The sequence below is a fragment of the Chelonoidis abingdonii genome, chromosome 4, assembly GCF_003597395.2.
Source record: "Chelonoidis abingdonii isolate Lonesome George chromosome 4, CheloAbing_2.0, whole genome shotgun sequence".
Classification (NCBI taxonomy): domain Eukaryota; kingdom Metazoa; phylum Chordata; order Testudines; family Testudinidae; genus Chelonoidis; species Chelonoidis abingdonii.
This window is the reverse complement of record NC_133772.1, coordinates 82,303,407-82,317,975: the sequence shown is the minus strand read 5'-3', so window position 1 is coordinate 82,317,975 and position 14,569 is coordinate 82,303,407. Positions and strand designations below refer to the sequence as shown.

Sequence of the window (14,569 nt, the reverse complement as noted above, 5' to 3'; positions counted from 1 at the left end):
GTTTTAAAAATGTTTAAGCAGCTTCATTTAAAACTAAATTAAAATGCAGAGGCCCCCAGATCGGTGGCCAGGACCCGGGCAGCGTGAGTGCCACTGAAAATCAGCTCACGTGCCACTTTCAGCAAGCGTGCCATAGGTTGCCTACCCCTGGCTTAAATGCTTCATGGACTAGCTGGGTCCATAAGATGTTTTTGGAGGAAACAGTGGGCATTTATGTAACTGGGGAAGTTATTCTGGGAAGATGGGGTGGCACAGAACTTGAAAATGTAATGAACATTTACCATAAGCTATTATTGGTGGACTGCTCTGAGATTGGTTGTCTTTTAAAACAGACTTAGTAAAGTCCAGACAAATGTACAACTTTGTTAAGTTTAATACCTTTTGCACAAATATCTCCAAATGGCTAAAATGTAAAATATACAGTAAACACCTGCTGCTCCAACAGCTGTACTGGCCATGGCTCTAGCAGCTAAGAACTTCACCCTAAAAATTTCATGCAATAAGTCCCTTGTCTGATATACACGGCTCAGGGCAATACCACGAAAGATCCTTCAGTTTGGTCCTCAATACAGTGAATTATATAAAGACACTGAACAGCTTATCAAGTATTATCAAATACTGTCTCATTTAACACCTGCTTCAGTTATCAAGTAGCACACTTTCAGTACCAGCCCAATACAGAATTTAGAGCTGGAAAACGTGCATTAGATAATCCAGTCTACTTGCCTGCCAGTGTAATATCCATGCCCAGAAGTTCTCAAAGTGATCTTGGGAAACAATTTTATTTTTGTTACATGTATAAGATGTGTGACCACTGTGCTCAGAAGTCAGACAGTTTCAATTTAAAAACCACACATCCCTAGATCTCTCAGTTCAATTCCCAATGGCCAGTCGTTGTCTAGGTCACAAAACCATAAGTTTCACTAATTGCGACCTTCTGTGGCCATCTCATTAGAGAAGCCAGGGACTAACGCCTTCCTCAGATCTAGCAGAAGTCTGCTCTGCAGCTGTTCTAGTCATAGAAGACAGAGTACAGCTCAATTCACGAGCACTAAATTCATCAGTTAAGTATTCATGAAAAGCACCAACCTGTCAGGAGGAACTTGTCTCTCAAACACGAGCAAAGAGAGCAAGTGAGATGGGCTCTGCTGTAACAGTATGAAAGGGTTCCCAACCTTCACCTCTGCAGTTTGATCTACAAACGTAAGAGAGACACAATTAAAAAAAAGCAAACCAACAAAAACAATTTAAATTAACGTATTACACAGATTGAGTTCTATTCAGCTAATCTGTACACTAGGCCTCTGAAGCCCCTATGCTCAAAAATCACCAAGGCATGAGGGCCACAGTAACAAAGCAAGTTGGTAACTCAATGACCTAATTGCTCTGACTCTGATGTGCCCCACAATCTTTTGCACCATGTGGAGGAGGCATTGCAAGAACCTGCATAGTGCCTTCTGACATCTGAGCAAGACCTGGCTGCAACCGGTAGAGCAAATCTGCTTCAACATGAAAAACACTACAGGGAAAAATTGCAGCAGGAGCTTGTCAGAGTCACAACACATGCACTGTTATAGTGATCTGGTTTATTAGAATTCTCTAGACACAGGTTTACTTTATTTTCTCAGCCTATTTTTTGTTTTGCTTGCCATGAAGCAAGAATTGCTGCTGCTCTTACAAATGGAGTGAAAGGCTGGGATAACTTCACTGACATGCAGAGGGTAGCTGTGTAAAGCTTCTTACTTGTACTTGTCCCACAACTTAAATACTACTAGCATGGGTAGTAATGCTGTTGGGAATTTTTTTTTAATTATGTCAGCATAGTTACATTGACCAAGGATGTGAAAAAACCACACCCCTAACAAACAAAGCTATGTCAACAAAACCCCCAGTGCAGACACAGCTTTATTGATGGAAGAGAGCTTCTGGCAACATAGACAATGTGGTTCAGGGACATGGTGTTTCTGCACTGACATAAAAACTCCTTCTGTTGGTGTAGGCAGAGTCTACACTAGGGGGCTATGCCAACATAGCTCTGCCAGTATAGGCTCTGTAGTGCAGATGGACCCAGAGACACCCCTTCTAAACTATTCTTCCACCTCCTAAAGGAGCCAGAAAACACAGAGCACCACTAGACTACCACCACACATTTCTCCAGTTATGGAAACATGAAGTCATGAGAGATTGCGTTACATTGGGGCATCAGTACCTTCCACACATATAGTAACCAGACATGCCAAACCCGCGCTGGGGAGGGGGAGGAGAGGAGAAAACAATGCAGAAATTAGACTTGTTTTTGGCTTAATTGGCTTGTGAGTTGCTTGTTGGATAGTTTTTGGTTTCTAGCTTGTTGCTTGTTTGGCTTGTAGCTTCTTTTTTTTTTTAAATCAGCTTCCAGCAAGGGCAGGGGGACAAGAGTTGAGGTGCACAGCGGGCCCACCACAGTCCCATACTCCATGCTGAGGGGGATCTAATCTCAGACTGTTGGGTTCTTAGGGATTGGCTTGTTTTGAAATGGGATTAGCTTGCTTTTTGGCTTATTGTGAAAGTTGGGGTGCTTATTTACCATATGAAAGTTGACAACTATGACAGTGACAGGTCCTGTTAAAGTGAAAGTCTGAAAAAGGTTGTCATCTTCCTTTTTCGTCTACCTCACTGAGGGATGTAACTTTAGAAGGCAGTTTATTGGGAAGCAACTCTTAAACCAGATTTGTGGAGTTTCACATTAGAGTAGCCCAATGACTCCAGATTAAACTGGCTTGGTTTACAAGTAAACTGACAGGTTTTTCTCCCTCCTAACTGCCAGCACAATATACTCAAGCTAGGGCTCTTCTGGCTCATGTGGTATCACCACTAAGTGTTCTATGAGAACGTTCTGCCCAGTTACATCTACACAGCCCGATTATCTTCAATGCCCTCGCTACCCATCAAAGAAAATGGAAAGACTCTCATATAGTTATTTTCCAGAATGGAATCATACCATTAAAGTTAGATAACATCACCTTCTTGTGACAGCCTTCTGTAGCGGGGCAGTAACCCTACTCTGGAAAGGAAAGGCTAGGCTGATTGGGGAAGCAGCCACAGCTGACCCTATAAAAGGGCTGTGAGCCAAGAGCTAAGTCAGTCTCTCTCTAGCTGTACCGGGAAGGACCTGGCTGTCTGGAAGAGAACGGTACCAGAGTAGAGTAGTGCTGGGGAAAGGCAAGAGGAGCTAGGGAGTTCTAGCCTGGTAACTCCCCAGGCTGCAGGCCTTGTGCAAGACCTACAGAGGTACTGGGGCTGCAGAGGTGTAGCCTGGGGTTAGGCAGAGGCAGCTGCTCTAAACCCCCTCGGCAGTGATGAATGGTTTACAGACTGCAGTCTGCCCCAGCAAGTGGGGGGCTAGCTGATGACTGGCAGTAGCCACTGAGGCAAGGTGGGGATAGAGGGTTGGGGGTTCCCCTGGGAGGGAGGACCCAAAGTGTGGGGATACTGCTAGGGCAGAGCCCCCGAGGTAAAGAGCACCAGGGTCCAGGAGGGACATGGGGTCCAGCAGCAGGTGAGATACCAGGCAGTAGGAGGTGCTCAGTATGTTGGAGAGCTAATTCCCTAGACGACCAGCAGGAGGTGCCGCACCAGTGAGTCTTTGCTTCGCTACACTTCTCAATAGACACGTCACCTAGCTCTGTATTGAGGCTCCGTAGCACAATAGAAGCAAGTGTGTTAATATAATCGAAGAAGCTCTTCACACAGTCTGTCCTCATGCTGCTCACTGGCATGGTCTGAATGTGTTGGTCCAAGGTTTTCAGCAAAAGTTGGATTTGATTACGAATTGGATGCGCCTCCAACTCTGTAGGCTTCAGAGATGCCTGTTCTACCAAGTTGCTGATCAGGCTCCCTTTGGAGTCTAGTAAAAAATAAATCAAAATTTGATTACAACTAAAATCCTTAAAAAAATAATACACCACTGACAACAGCAGGGTTCTTAGGCTACCAAAGTTTTACCGATGGAGACTCTTGTTTACTTTCACCTTACTCGGCAGCAACAATCAAAAAAAGGAAAAAAAAAAAAAAATAGGAGAAGCAGAACTACTATTTGTTTAGTTATCATTTAACACCCAAATGTTTTGTTTTCCTGTAAACAGACCCTGTCAGTTTAAAAGTCATATCTGTTTTTAAAACAAAATCTTTTTTTATTTCCATCTCAGCTTATTAAAACCAAACATTTAAAAAAAAATGAATTTACTTTTCATCATTTACATTTTGCTTTTCTCTCTGCTTGAACAAACACAGCCTAATCAGTTTAACTTTTGCTACTGGTGAGCTTCTAATTTTGGTGCAACAGCACACTGTTGCAAGGTTTGTATTGCAAATGCTTGGGGGCAGAGGGGATTTTAAATCCCCAAAAGTGTGTTTGCATTTACATTTAAAAAGGTTCACAACAGCATTGCTACTAATACAAGGTTTTTAAAAAAAAACCAACTTATTTTTATCTTGTCTGAATTGAGGAACTAAACTACTAGGCTGTATGCAAGAGTCTTTAATGCTAAGAGAACCCATGAAACTCACCTGGAGAATCTTCAATGTTTGTCAGTGTTTGCAGGACTTGATCTAGGTACTGTGATAAAACAATCTGATTAGCAATACAGTCCTCAGTCAGAGTGGGGTAGCACATCTGCAGAAGGTCCACAATATTACATCGAAACTGACTACTTATTTTTTCATCTGAGACCTCTGTTGGGAAACAAAGATCAACAATAATGATAGTTAATGCTGGCCACTAAGTCTTGTGGAACTAGAAGACACACAGAAAGAGAAGCAGCTTTGCACTTCCAGTTAACCAATTCAAAATCAGTGCACTTGGGTAAGCCAGAGAGGTTATGTTGCTAGCAGAGCTAAATTTTCCTAGAGGTAATTCAGAGGCCAGAGAAGGAAGTGTAAAAAGCCAAGATAAAGATATCTGTGCTATCATGCCCTCCCAAAGCCAGAGGCACTGTAGTTTAAAGGGATAACAATTTTGTATTGTATTTAATTGTATTGCCAGTCAACTGTCCATCCTTGGCTTAATTCCTCTTCTGTTAGAGCGCATTCTTCTCTCCCACTCCCCAAGGTATTCTTTTCATGTCTGTTGCCTGTATTTCTTCTCTCCTCCCTCCCTGCACCCAAATCATTATTTCTCTGCACTGTGCTCTTAAACTTCTTTTTCATGTTTTATATCTCTGTGCCTCCCAAATGACCACCCCCAGACTATTCACTCTGCTCCCATCTGCCCTTTTAGGGTATGGCTACACTGCAATGTAAGCCCTGGGCTAGTAGAATGGGAGTGAACAGATCCTGGGTTTGTTAACATAGGGCTTGAGCATCTACATTCATTTGTAACCCCAGGTTAGGAATTGTTGTCCCAGCCTGGGGCTCCAGCACATGCATTATGTGGGCTGGAGTCCAAGCACCCATCTCAAATTTCCTAGCACCCTCCAAAATGTGGCCACTCTAGCCTTTTGTTCATGGTGCAGTGTGGAAAAAACTTGACTGTACACCAAACTTGACAGTCCAGAGGACAAAGAAAGTTGGACCATTAGATTGTGGAATACTTTTGGCAGACTTCTTGGCTTGACTCAGGCTCGAACCCTCCACCCTTGTGGGGTTCCTGATCCAAGCCCTGGATTAGCGTGATTTGTGTGCAGATAGAAAGGAGGTTAGAGGCTTAAGCCTGAGTTCAGACCCTGGGCTTACTCAGCAGTGTCGACATACCCTTAGGAAACAGAGCAGAAACTCAAGCCCCCTTGCTTCCTGGCTCCCCATCCCCTCCAATGAAACTCCAACCCTTTTGCTCTCTGGCTCCCATTACCCTCCAATGAAAGAAGCAGTTCTAGTCTTCAGCTCTGTCTTCCCTACTGAGAAGCTGCCGCTCTCTGGTTCCCTCTCTGGGCAAGAGGCCTGCTGCTTCCAGCCCTCTCTTCCCTAGCCACATGCCCAGCTCAAGTCAGTTTTTCACATCTTGTATGCTGGACTAGATTTTCAAAGACAGATGTATATGTGTACCCAAAACTACTCATGCAGCAGTCAACCTAATTTGCTGAGAGAAGCATGTATGCGCTTCTGAAAGTTTTAGCGCATGCCTATGCCACAGAGAAAAAGATGAAAAGAGTTGACAAATTTTGTCATTCCAAGTTTTAAAAACCAAACCCATCAAATTTAATCATTTATATTAAGATCTTTTAAAAGCAGTTCCCGATGGCTTCCACATCTCAAGCTATATTTTTCCATGGTGCTTTATGGAAATCTTTGGAAGACTCTGTTTAATGAACATCTACTTAGCTATATTTACTTATCCATTGTGGTAAAGGCCAAATCCAGTCTATGGATTCTCAGTACACCCAGAAAAGTTGCGGATACATTAAACAAATACTCTTCCATAATACAAAAGGAACAGATACCAATGCAGCATACAACAAAGAAATTTCAGAAGCAACGAACTCTGCACATGTACTCCCTAGCCCTGGAAAACGAGCAACCAATACAACAAAAACCAAAACCTCAAAACATGCAGAAGGGAAAACACTTACCTGACTTGGATTGTCCTTGTGACATGCAAGGGTAGTTGAGAATTTTATTTATTTGTTGAAGAACTGCTGGGAAGCCCCTTATGCCATCACAGTGCAGTGGAATGAAGTCAAGTCTGCGGCCTACAAGCAACATTGGATAAGGGAGAGAAAGTAGGGGTTGAGGGTGGAAGACATATGACAGAGTTCATTAAAACTCCTTGTTACTATGAAGTAGTTATTTTAAAACTAGAGAAAGCATACAGGCATTTTTTCCAAATCCCACACAGCTGAACAGAGAAAGGGGAAACCTACCCCTTGTTTCAAGGCTATTATGTAATCGTCTCTCTGCTGTTTCCAACAGCTGTTTGCAGGTTTTCCACAGGTGGCACTGAGTACAAGCTAAGTCAAATGCTGCCATTGCTGAAGGGCTGAGGTCTGCCACAACTTCACTCATAGGATCTGTGTGCTCCAGCTGGATGCTGCTAGTCCAAAAGTCTTCTTGGAGAGTAGGGACAAGGCTTCCAGAGGTGGCAAGCAACTTATCAGTAACATCCGAGATGGAATAAAATACCATACCTAAACAATCCAGCAAAACATGCAGTTAAACTGAACAAATATTCTATGTCCCATAACGGATAATTCTTTGGTCCTTTACTAATGCAGTTCAGCATCTGGTCAGCTCTTTGGAGCACTGCTGTACATGGAACAGAGGTTCACACTGAGCTATTCACAAAGATGCCTGGTTAATTTCCCTGAGTGGTTACAGCTAATTTAGAACCCAGCAACATGGCAGTCTGAATAGTTTACTTTGTTCTGACAACATGCACCACCTTGTACTCGTCAACATTGACTATCGTCTATCATGTTGCCCAGATTTGCAACTCTGTAAGGTTATTCTGAAGTTCCTCAGTCATCTCCAGTTTTTAAAAGCCTAAATAACTGTTACCCATAGATTGCCAGCTCCCTGTTATTCTCATTTTCTAGGCCATTAATATAAAAAGGCTAGTTTATTCCTCCCAGCAATCATTACAGTCACCGCTGTATCATCTGAGCTCTTGTTCTTCCTTATTTGTTTTCCACTCTTAGCCAGATTCCTCATCTCTAATTTGTAGGATTCAATCATTCAATCCTTACCTGCCGCTGCTGCACTCCCAATAGCCTGAAGTGTTGAGCGGCCACTGCCAGATCTCCTGATGCCCCCAATACCATCAGCTGACTGATATGCAATTTTGTGCTCCACTTTTGCGAGCTCCCGCACCACCTCTTGATAGCGTTCCATGAAAACCAGCTCACCATAGGAAGCCGAAGACTCCAGATTAAACATCAAAGCCACCTGTCACAGGTAATAATGAATGCAAGTAATACCATCATCAAAATACTGTTTGAAAGGCCACCATAGCATTTTACTAAAACTTTAAAAAAAGCCTCAACTGAAAACACGAGTAATTTCAGCCCACGAGGTAATTTTATCCAGGAAGTTATAGATGCCTGAAAACAGAGATTTATAATGGAAGCACTTTTGCAATTACAGCTACATAGCTCTGCTTGCAGGTGCCATTACATTGGATTTGGATTCACTTTAACAACTAATTCATAAAGATGTTACAAGACTCCAATAATTGTACATTAAAAAGATGAAGTAGCTAGTCCCGTAGTGTAAATTAGTTCTTATCAACCAGGGACTACCCTCTAGAATATTCTAAAATTACATTAGCAACCCACACGACCATCACAGGGACCATCAGTTAAACCCTGTTCCAAGTCCTGTTAACGTCAGTGTTGTACAAAACACAACGTAGCAAAGAAAACAGATCTGTTAGCCTCAGGAGAGGAAAATAAAAATACCATGTTTGCTAACTGGAATTGTTTTAAGGGCTTGACTTTTACCTACTGCTGACGCATGGGTAACTATGCAAAAGCATTTGACAATGTCCCTCTCAATCTTAGCCAGACCACTGCACTTTCTTGGGGATTCAACTGCCAAAATACTTCACGCCAGTTTTTCAGAAAGGCAGCTGAAAGCTACATACAAAAATGCACATGCAATTGTAACTGAGTATGGCAATATAGAGGCACAATTGCATGCACAAGTTGGTTGTTTGCACATGTAAATGAGGGGGCTAGGAGTCAATGGCAGACACTTCTGCACACAGACCTTGGGCCTCCTGTTCTGACAGCTTGGCCACAAAACACACCTCCTTCACCTGCCCATAAAGCAAAGTGTGCCATACACACCAGTCCAAACCAACAGCTAGGGGACTACAGTGTGTCTTTACATACTACAACTGGGCATGAACGTGGTGGAGTCGTGTTTTTGGGATCAGTGACCAAAAAAAAAAAAAAAAGCTCAAATACTGCCTCTCATTCAAGACTGGTGTTTCACACATGAGCTCCTCACCTTCTTCCTCACCCAGCTGGAACACTAAGTTAGACCCAGGCCTGGTAAAATCTTTGCAAACTTTGAAAAGGTAGTGGCTTAGATGCTTGTTTCCCTCCTGCTGCTGGATTCCCTCTGACACCTCAATTTGGAAAGCATTCTCCCTCATGTCTGTGTCCTTCAAAACCCAGCTGGCTGACACAGTAGAAATTCAAAATAACCTCGGCTATCACCAGCGCAGGCTTCCATACAGAACCAGTTTCCAAGTTTTATGTAGCAGTGAACACACACACACGTACCTGATGGGCTTCTATAAAGTTCCCCCTCAAGATACAGGAGACTAGGAGTGACTCAGGTGGGGAAAGCATCATGGGGATGAGGAGGTTCTGCTGCTGAGGCTTCAGCCTACATTCCAGGTCACTCCAGCCAGACACAGTACTGGTACTTCCCTCTACAAGAGCAAAAAGGGAAACAACATGCTGAGTTATAATGGAAACAAATTTTTCATCAGGCACCAATGCTTCTCGGCTTTAATATGGAGGTGAGGAATTTGAAGCGGGCTTTACAAAACAGTTGTAAAGGGTTGTATTGTCTGCTTTAAGTGACCAACATCCAGCCGGTCATGATTACATATAATGCCTCCCACTGCAAAGAATCCAAAGCACTTTACAGAGATGGGTTCACCCATCACCTGCCTCTGTGGCAGACCCTGTGTGATGCTGCAGTGCCTATTAAACAATTATTTAGGCCAGAAAATGAAGAACATTTTCAGTTAACAATCCTACTTTTATACTTTTAATGGGATCTTCAATAAACTATTACTGATCTGGACCTCATTTTTATAATTCATGTGAAGGACTGCACCCCACAGAAGCCGACCCTCCCCAAGCATCAGCAGGGGCACTGGCCCGGTAGTAACAGAGGGATGAGTCTCAGATACTGAATCAGACAACGACGATATAGAACTCTAGGTGTTCATTGATGGTCTTCTAATCAAGTGCTGACCTGGTCTATTCCTATTTAGCTTGTGAGATCAGCCAAGATCATAGCCTGAGGTGACAGGCAATCTGTCAAGTAGCAACTGTGACTGCAGATAGGACAAAGAAGCTGAAAGGCAACTTCAGGTCCAATAGACTCTGCATTCCATGGAAAAAAAAAAGTTTTTATACAGCATAATTCAGACAAAGCACCCCAGAACAATTCCCAACAGACATGAGTCAAGCAAAACACCCATGGGATTGAGATGTGACAAACCCACATGGCCATCAATGAAGTCAGCATGGCACTTAGATACCACAGTATCAGATGCCTTAGAAAGGTATTTGGGGTCAGCTCAGGCTCTGAATTAGTGTGACTATCAGTGACCTTTTAAAGGCACAACAGAGAAAGTCACAGTTCTAGCTCTTACCACAACCGTAACTACATCCAAGCACACACACATTTTGTATTAACGCATTAGCTGCTAAACATACATGATATATATTTATATTGTAATAATAAGAGGGAAAGGACAATTCAGGGCCCTGGTACCCCAGTGTTTGGAAGAGGGCAGTTGCAGTCCTTTAAGCCTTTTTATTAATTTAAATATTTTATATTCTAACAAGTCTGTGGCCTCCTAAAGGTTCATAATTGTCACTAAGCTGCATTACACAGCCATTTGCAAAATCACAGAAGCAGCAAGAGAATGCTGATCTTCCTGTTCCAAAAAGAACAGGTCCATGGCTTTCAACCTAGAATTTCTGTTAGGAGGAGAAAGTCTGAAAGTCTAATGACTCCATCCTGCACGGAGCAGTGACGTGCACAAACCAATCAGTTAATTTCAGTACTGCATTATGTCATTGTGTAACGACAAAACAAAGAAATCCTTTCAATGAGATTTAGTACCTGATGTGCTGGTGCTCAATTCACTGCTTGTACTCTCCAGTGATTGACTTGAAGTTCTCTTTTTACAATCTGAAGTGGAAAATAAAAAACAGCATGAGAAATATATCGGACCCAGACAGGGCAATCAAAGAGCCTCTTCTGGCAAAAGAGTTCAGTGGGGATAACAGATTATTAGACAAATGCAAGATACCACTGATGTGGTCTTGACGTGAGCCATCATTTAAAGAAGACACTCACTCTGGAACAGAAGAGTGGGCCATCCAGTCTGGTTTCCTGATAGCGGAGAATGTCAGATGCTTCAAAGGAAAACTTAACCACTCCCATCCCAAGAATAGTCCTAATTCTACAATATTGTCTGAGAGCCAAAAAGGATGTCAGATTTTCTAAACTGATCACCTTGCGGGGAAGGACTTGAGGCAGGAGACTCAAAGGCTACTGAAATTTTTATCCCAGTTTCTATCACTGCAGATGCTATGTTCATTCATGATCATAAATAGATTGGGGGGGGGGGAGGGGAGAGAGGGAGGCTTTTTTTTTTTCAAAACACAATATCTTGCAACTTCTCCAGAGCAATCATACGAATAGAAAGAATTATTTCCATGTATCAGTTTAAAGTGTGTTGCCTTTTAATTGTGAGGTGGATTTTTGGATGACGACATCTAACCAATGGGTACCGGACTGGGACCAGCCACACTTCAAACAGAACACCAATCGTATCTATCTAGGACACCGAGTAAAGGGTTAGAGGAGATAAGAGAATTAGGCCAATTTCCAGTCCTGTGAGACACCCATCTCGACACCACCAATTAGTTTCCTATCCAGGTCACATGACATGCACTTGCAATGCAGCCTCCACAGCAATTTCTTAACTCACCCATCCTCCATCTTTGAGTTTGATGGCGCTTCCTCAAGCTGGAGCATCTGGTTAAGGAGAAGTGTCTCTTGGAGGCTGCAAGCTGATGTTCTGAAAGAGTAGCAGTCCTAGTGATTTCTTTAGGAGTCATTATCACACACATACAAATGCAGTGACTGGCAACTGGTCATGACAAAAAGGCCAGACACATAGCAAGAAACTAGGTGCTTAGTATAAATAAGGATGGACATGCCAGTGTGGTCCAGGGCAATGCCCTAGTGAGAAGTTCAAACTCATCTGTCCACAGATGCCAAGGAAGGTTCTGTGATTCCTATCAATATGCTACTGCCCCTGTGCTCTGCTCAAAGTAATATTTAATGCACCCTCAAGAGTAAAGTTTGTTGAAGAAAAGGTCACAACACTTCAGCTCCATAAATGTTCTGCTAAGTCTGAGCCCACACAGGCTCCAGAAGACATTAGCACCACACCAAAACTACCTACTGTTTTCCAAGCCCTGAGCCTCTCTAGAGCAGAAGCTTCCAGCCATCCATATTATGCAGCGACTTTGTGAAGCAGACAAAAGAAATGGAGAAAATAGTCACTTGCTAGTTACACTAAAGACCAGTATACTAGCCCACCAGATTAATGAGCTCCTCTCCCACAGGTGCTATAGATCTTTCAATTCAAGGATCACCAAGCTGGCGCTACTGAGATCCCAGTGGATCTTACCTGTATTTCTGTTACTCATCACTACTTTGTATCTCCACTGAGCTTCAGAGAGGTATTTGGAGAACTGCAGCACTCTGCTCCCAAAGACATCTCTATTTACAGAGAAATTCAAGCACTCTACCAACTCCAGCTCCTCATGGGGCACGTTACTCGAATCCCACGGGAGAGAACGCTGAATTTCTTCCAGGTGGTTGAGGAGCATCTTGAGGAAGGCATCCACTACCAGATCATCCACTAAAAATCCACTGACACCACTGGCAAAATGTTTCAGATCTAGATAGCTCATCCTGGAGGATTCACAGGTCTCATCACTCAATTCTGAACCAAGCAGAGTTTGGATACCATGGTAGACTGTCCGGGGGGCCTGAGGACATCTCTCTGTCTTTCTTTCAGGCTCTGTTGGGTGCTGTGGACTTTCTGAGGTGGAAGACTCTCGGCTGGCACTACCATCCAAGTTCCCAGCACCACAGCTCTTTTTCACAATATTGTCCTCTTCTGCATAGTCCTCGGGCAGGGGAGTCTCTGTGTAGAGGTCACTATAGGAGACAAAAAGCAGGGAGAAGATGTTCTCCAGAAGCTCCAGGTGCAGAGGAGCAGGGAGACTCCGTAAGAACTGCTGGCACTTGGCAAGATACTGACGAAAAATAGCTGGACAATCTGTATGTGTTATAAAAAAAAAATAATAATAAAAAACACACTTAAAACATTTTCCAGGAATTGTTTCCTCCTCCCCTACCCACTTTCTGATTCCACAATGGTGCTCAAAGTTACAAGAATGGGAACCAAGAGAGCCATTAAAGAACAAAATGGCAATGGACTTTTATAAGAATCTTTGCCACATCAGTTCAGAGTACTAGTCCATCTAGCTCAACATCCTGCCTCCAGCTATGACCAATGCTAATGGTTCAGCGCTGAACATTCCTCTCCTGATAAAGAATCTAAATGTGCAATGAGAGAGCAGGGCATTACTCCTCCCTGACCCCAGCAGTGACCATCTTGTGCCCTGAGCCCCAAACTCAGATTTCTTCCATTTTAGCACATTTATATAGCTTGTGGCCACTAAGAGAGACTAGATAACCACAATGTTAGCTATAGAAATATCAAGCTCTTTTACAAAATCTCAGCTAAAATATCCCATTAATACTAACATTTTCCCCTTATAGACTGTTTTTAATCTAAGGATTTTAGAGTGCTTTACAAAGGTGGGTAACTTACACCTAATAATAGTAATAGATGTAGAAAATAACACTTATCTACCTCACATAGACGCTTTGAGGTTTATTTGTTTGTAAGTGTTTTGAGCTCTTTGGATAAAGGAATTATAGATGTTCACAGTGTAATATTAAAATAAATTACAATCCACAGAATCTAGGAACCAGATATGTACAAGCTACTAAACCTAGGTAAGGAGGCCGATCTCCTGGTGGTTCTTTAAGAGGGGTCGAGTCCTCAGGGAGGTCACTGAGAAGGCTGTGCATGCAGTCCTTGCACTTCGAATGACAGTGTGAATTCACACACAGTGCATAGATTGCATATTTCATGGCACAAAATGCCCGGAAGAGCACCAGGTTGCGTTGCTGACTCAGGAGGCTGGAAACCGGCACCACTGCAAAGTGAAACATGGGAGGGTAAGTTCTCACATATTTTGAGGGACATTGTCTTCAAGTTCCCCATCATCACTAATTCTTTTTAGAAAAGGAAAGTAGGGATTTTTCTGATCTCCCTGTACGGACATTTATAAAGACAGCAAATGTTCAGCTGGAGGGAAACTAAAAAAACTGTACTGCGGAAGACAGCGAAAACTACACAAAAGTAAATACAATTTAAAAAGGAAAAAGTAATTTTGCCCCACATCCCTATTAACTTGTCTTGGGTATAGCCTCCTTACGGGGTACTCGTGATATAGTAGGGTCAAAGTGTTCTGTCAGAAGTAAGATTTTCAAATTGAGAGGTGCCCTTTAATTCTTACATTTCAAGTTGTAGATATGCTTCCAGGGAATTAAATACTTCAAATCAGAGTTATTTACTAGACAATTCCACAGCCAATTCCACCATAATTCTGGTCATGCAGGTTCCCAATCTTTGTGTTTTAAGACGCCTCTATCTGCTTTAAGCTTTATTCCACCCTGGCTATTGCTAAATTCTCTACATCTCAAATCTGCCTCTTCCTCTCCAATTCTGTTTCTAAACCTTTGGTTTTTT

At 42.8% G+C, this 14,569-nt stretch overlaps 1 protein-coding gene across 10 annotated transcripts in view; it reads right to left on the bottom strand.

The window, feature by feature from the left end:
* ZFYVE26 (zinc finger FYVE-type containing 26) overlaps positions 1-14,569 on the bottom strand; it is a 70,201-nt gene that overhangs the window by 39,308 nt on the left and 16,324 nt on the right. For 9 of the 10 annotated variants that reach the window (XM_032774734.2, XM_032774739.2, XM_032774738.2 and 6 more), the window contains 11 exons: positions 13,767-13,973; positions 12,368-13,024; positions 11,660-11,749; positions 10,786-10,854; positions 9,201-9,352; positions 7,659-7,857; positions 6,837-7,100; positions 6,546-6,665; positions 4,549-4,713; positions 3,659-3,886; positions 1,090-1,195 (listed from right to left, as the gene is read on the bottom strand). In XM_032774734.2, the coding sequence (XP_032630625.1) occupies positions 1,090-1,195; positions 3,659-3,886; positions 4,549-4,713; positions 6,546-6,665; positions 6,837-7,100; positions 7,659-7,857; positions 9,201-9,352; positions 10,786-10,854; positions 11,660-11,749; positions 12,368-13,024; positions 13,767-13,973 (2,257 nt within the window). The remainder of the gene's footprint in view (positions 1-1,089; positions 1,196-3,658; positions 3,887-4,548; positions 4,714-6,545; positions 6,666-6,836; positions 7,101-7,658; positions 7,858-9,200; positions 9,353-10,785; positions 10,855-11,659; positions 11,750-12,367; positions 13,025-13,766; positions 13,974-14,569) is intronic. The other variant, XM_075065379.1, reaches the window with a different exon arrangement.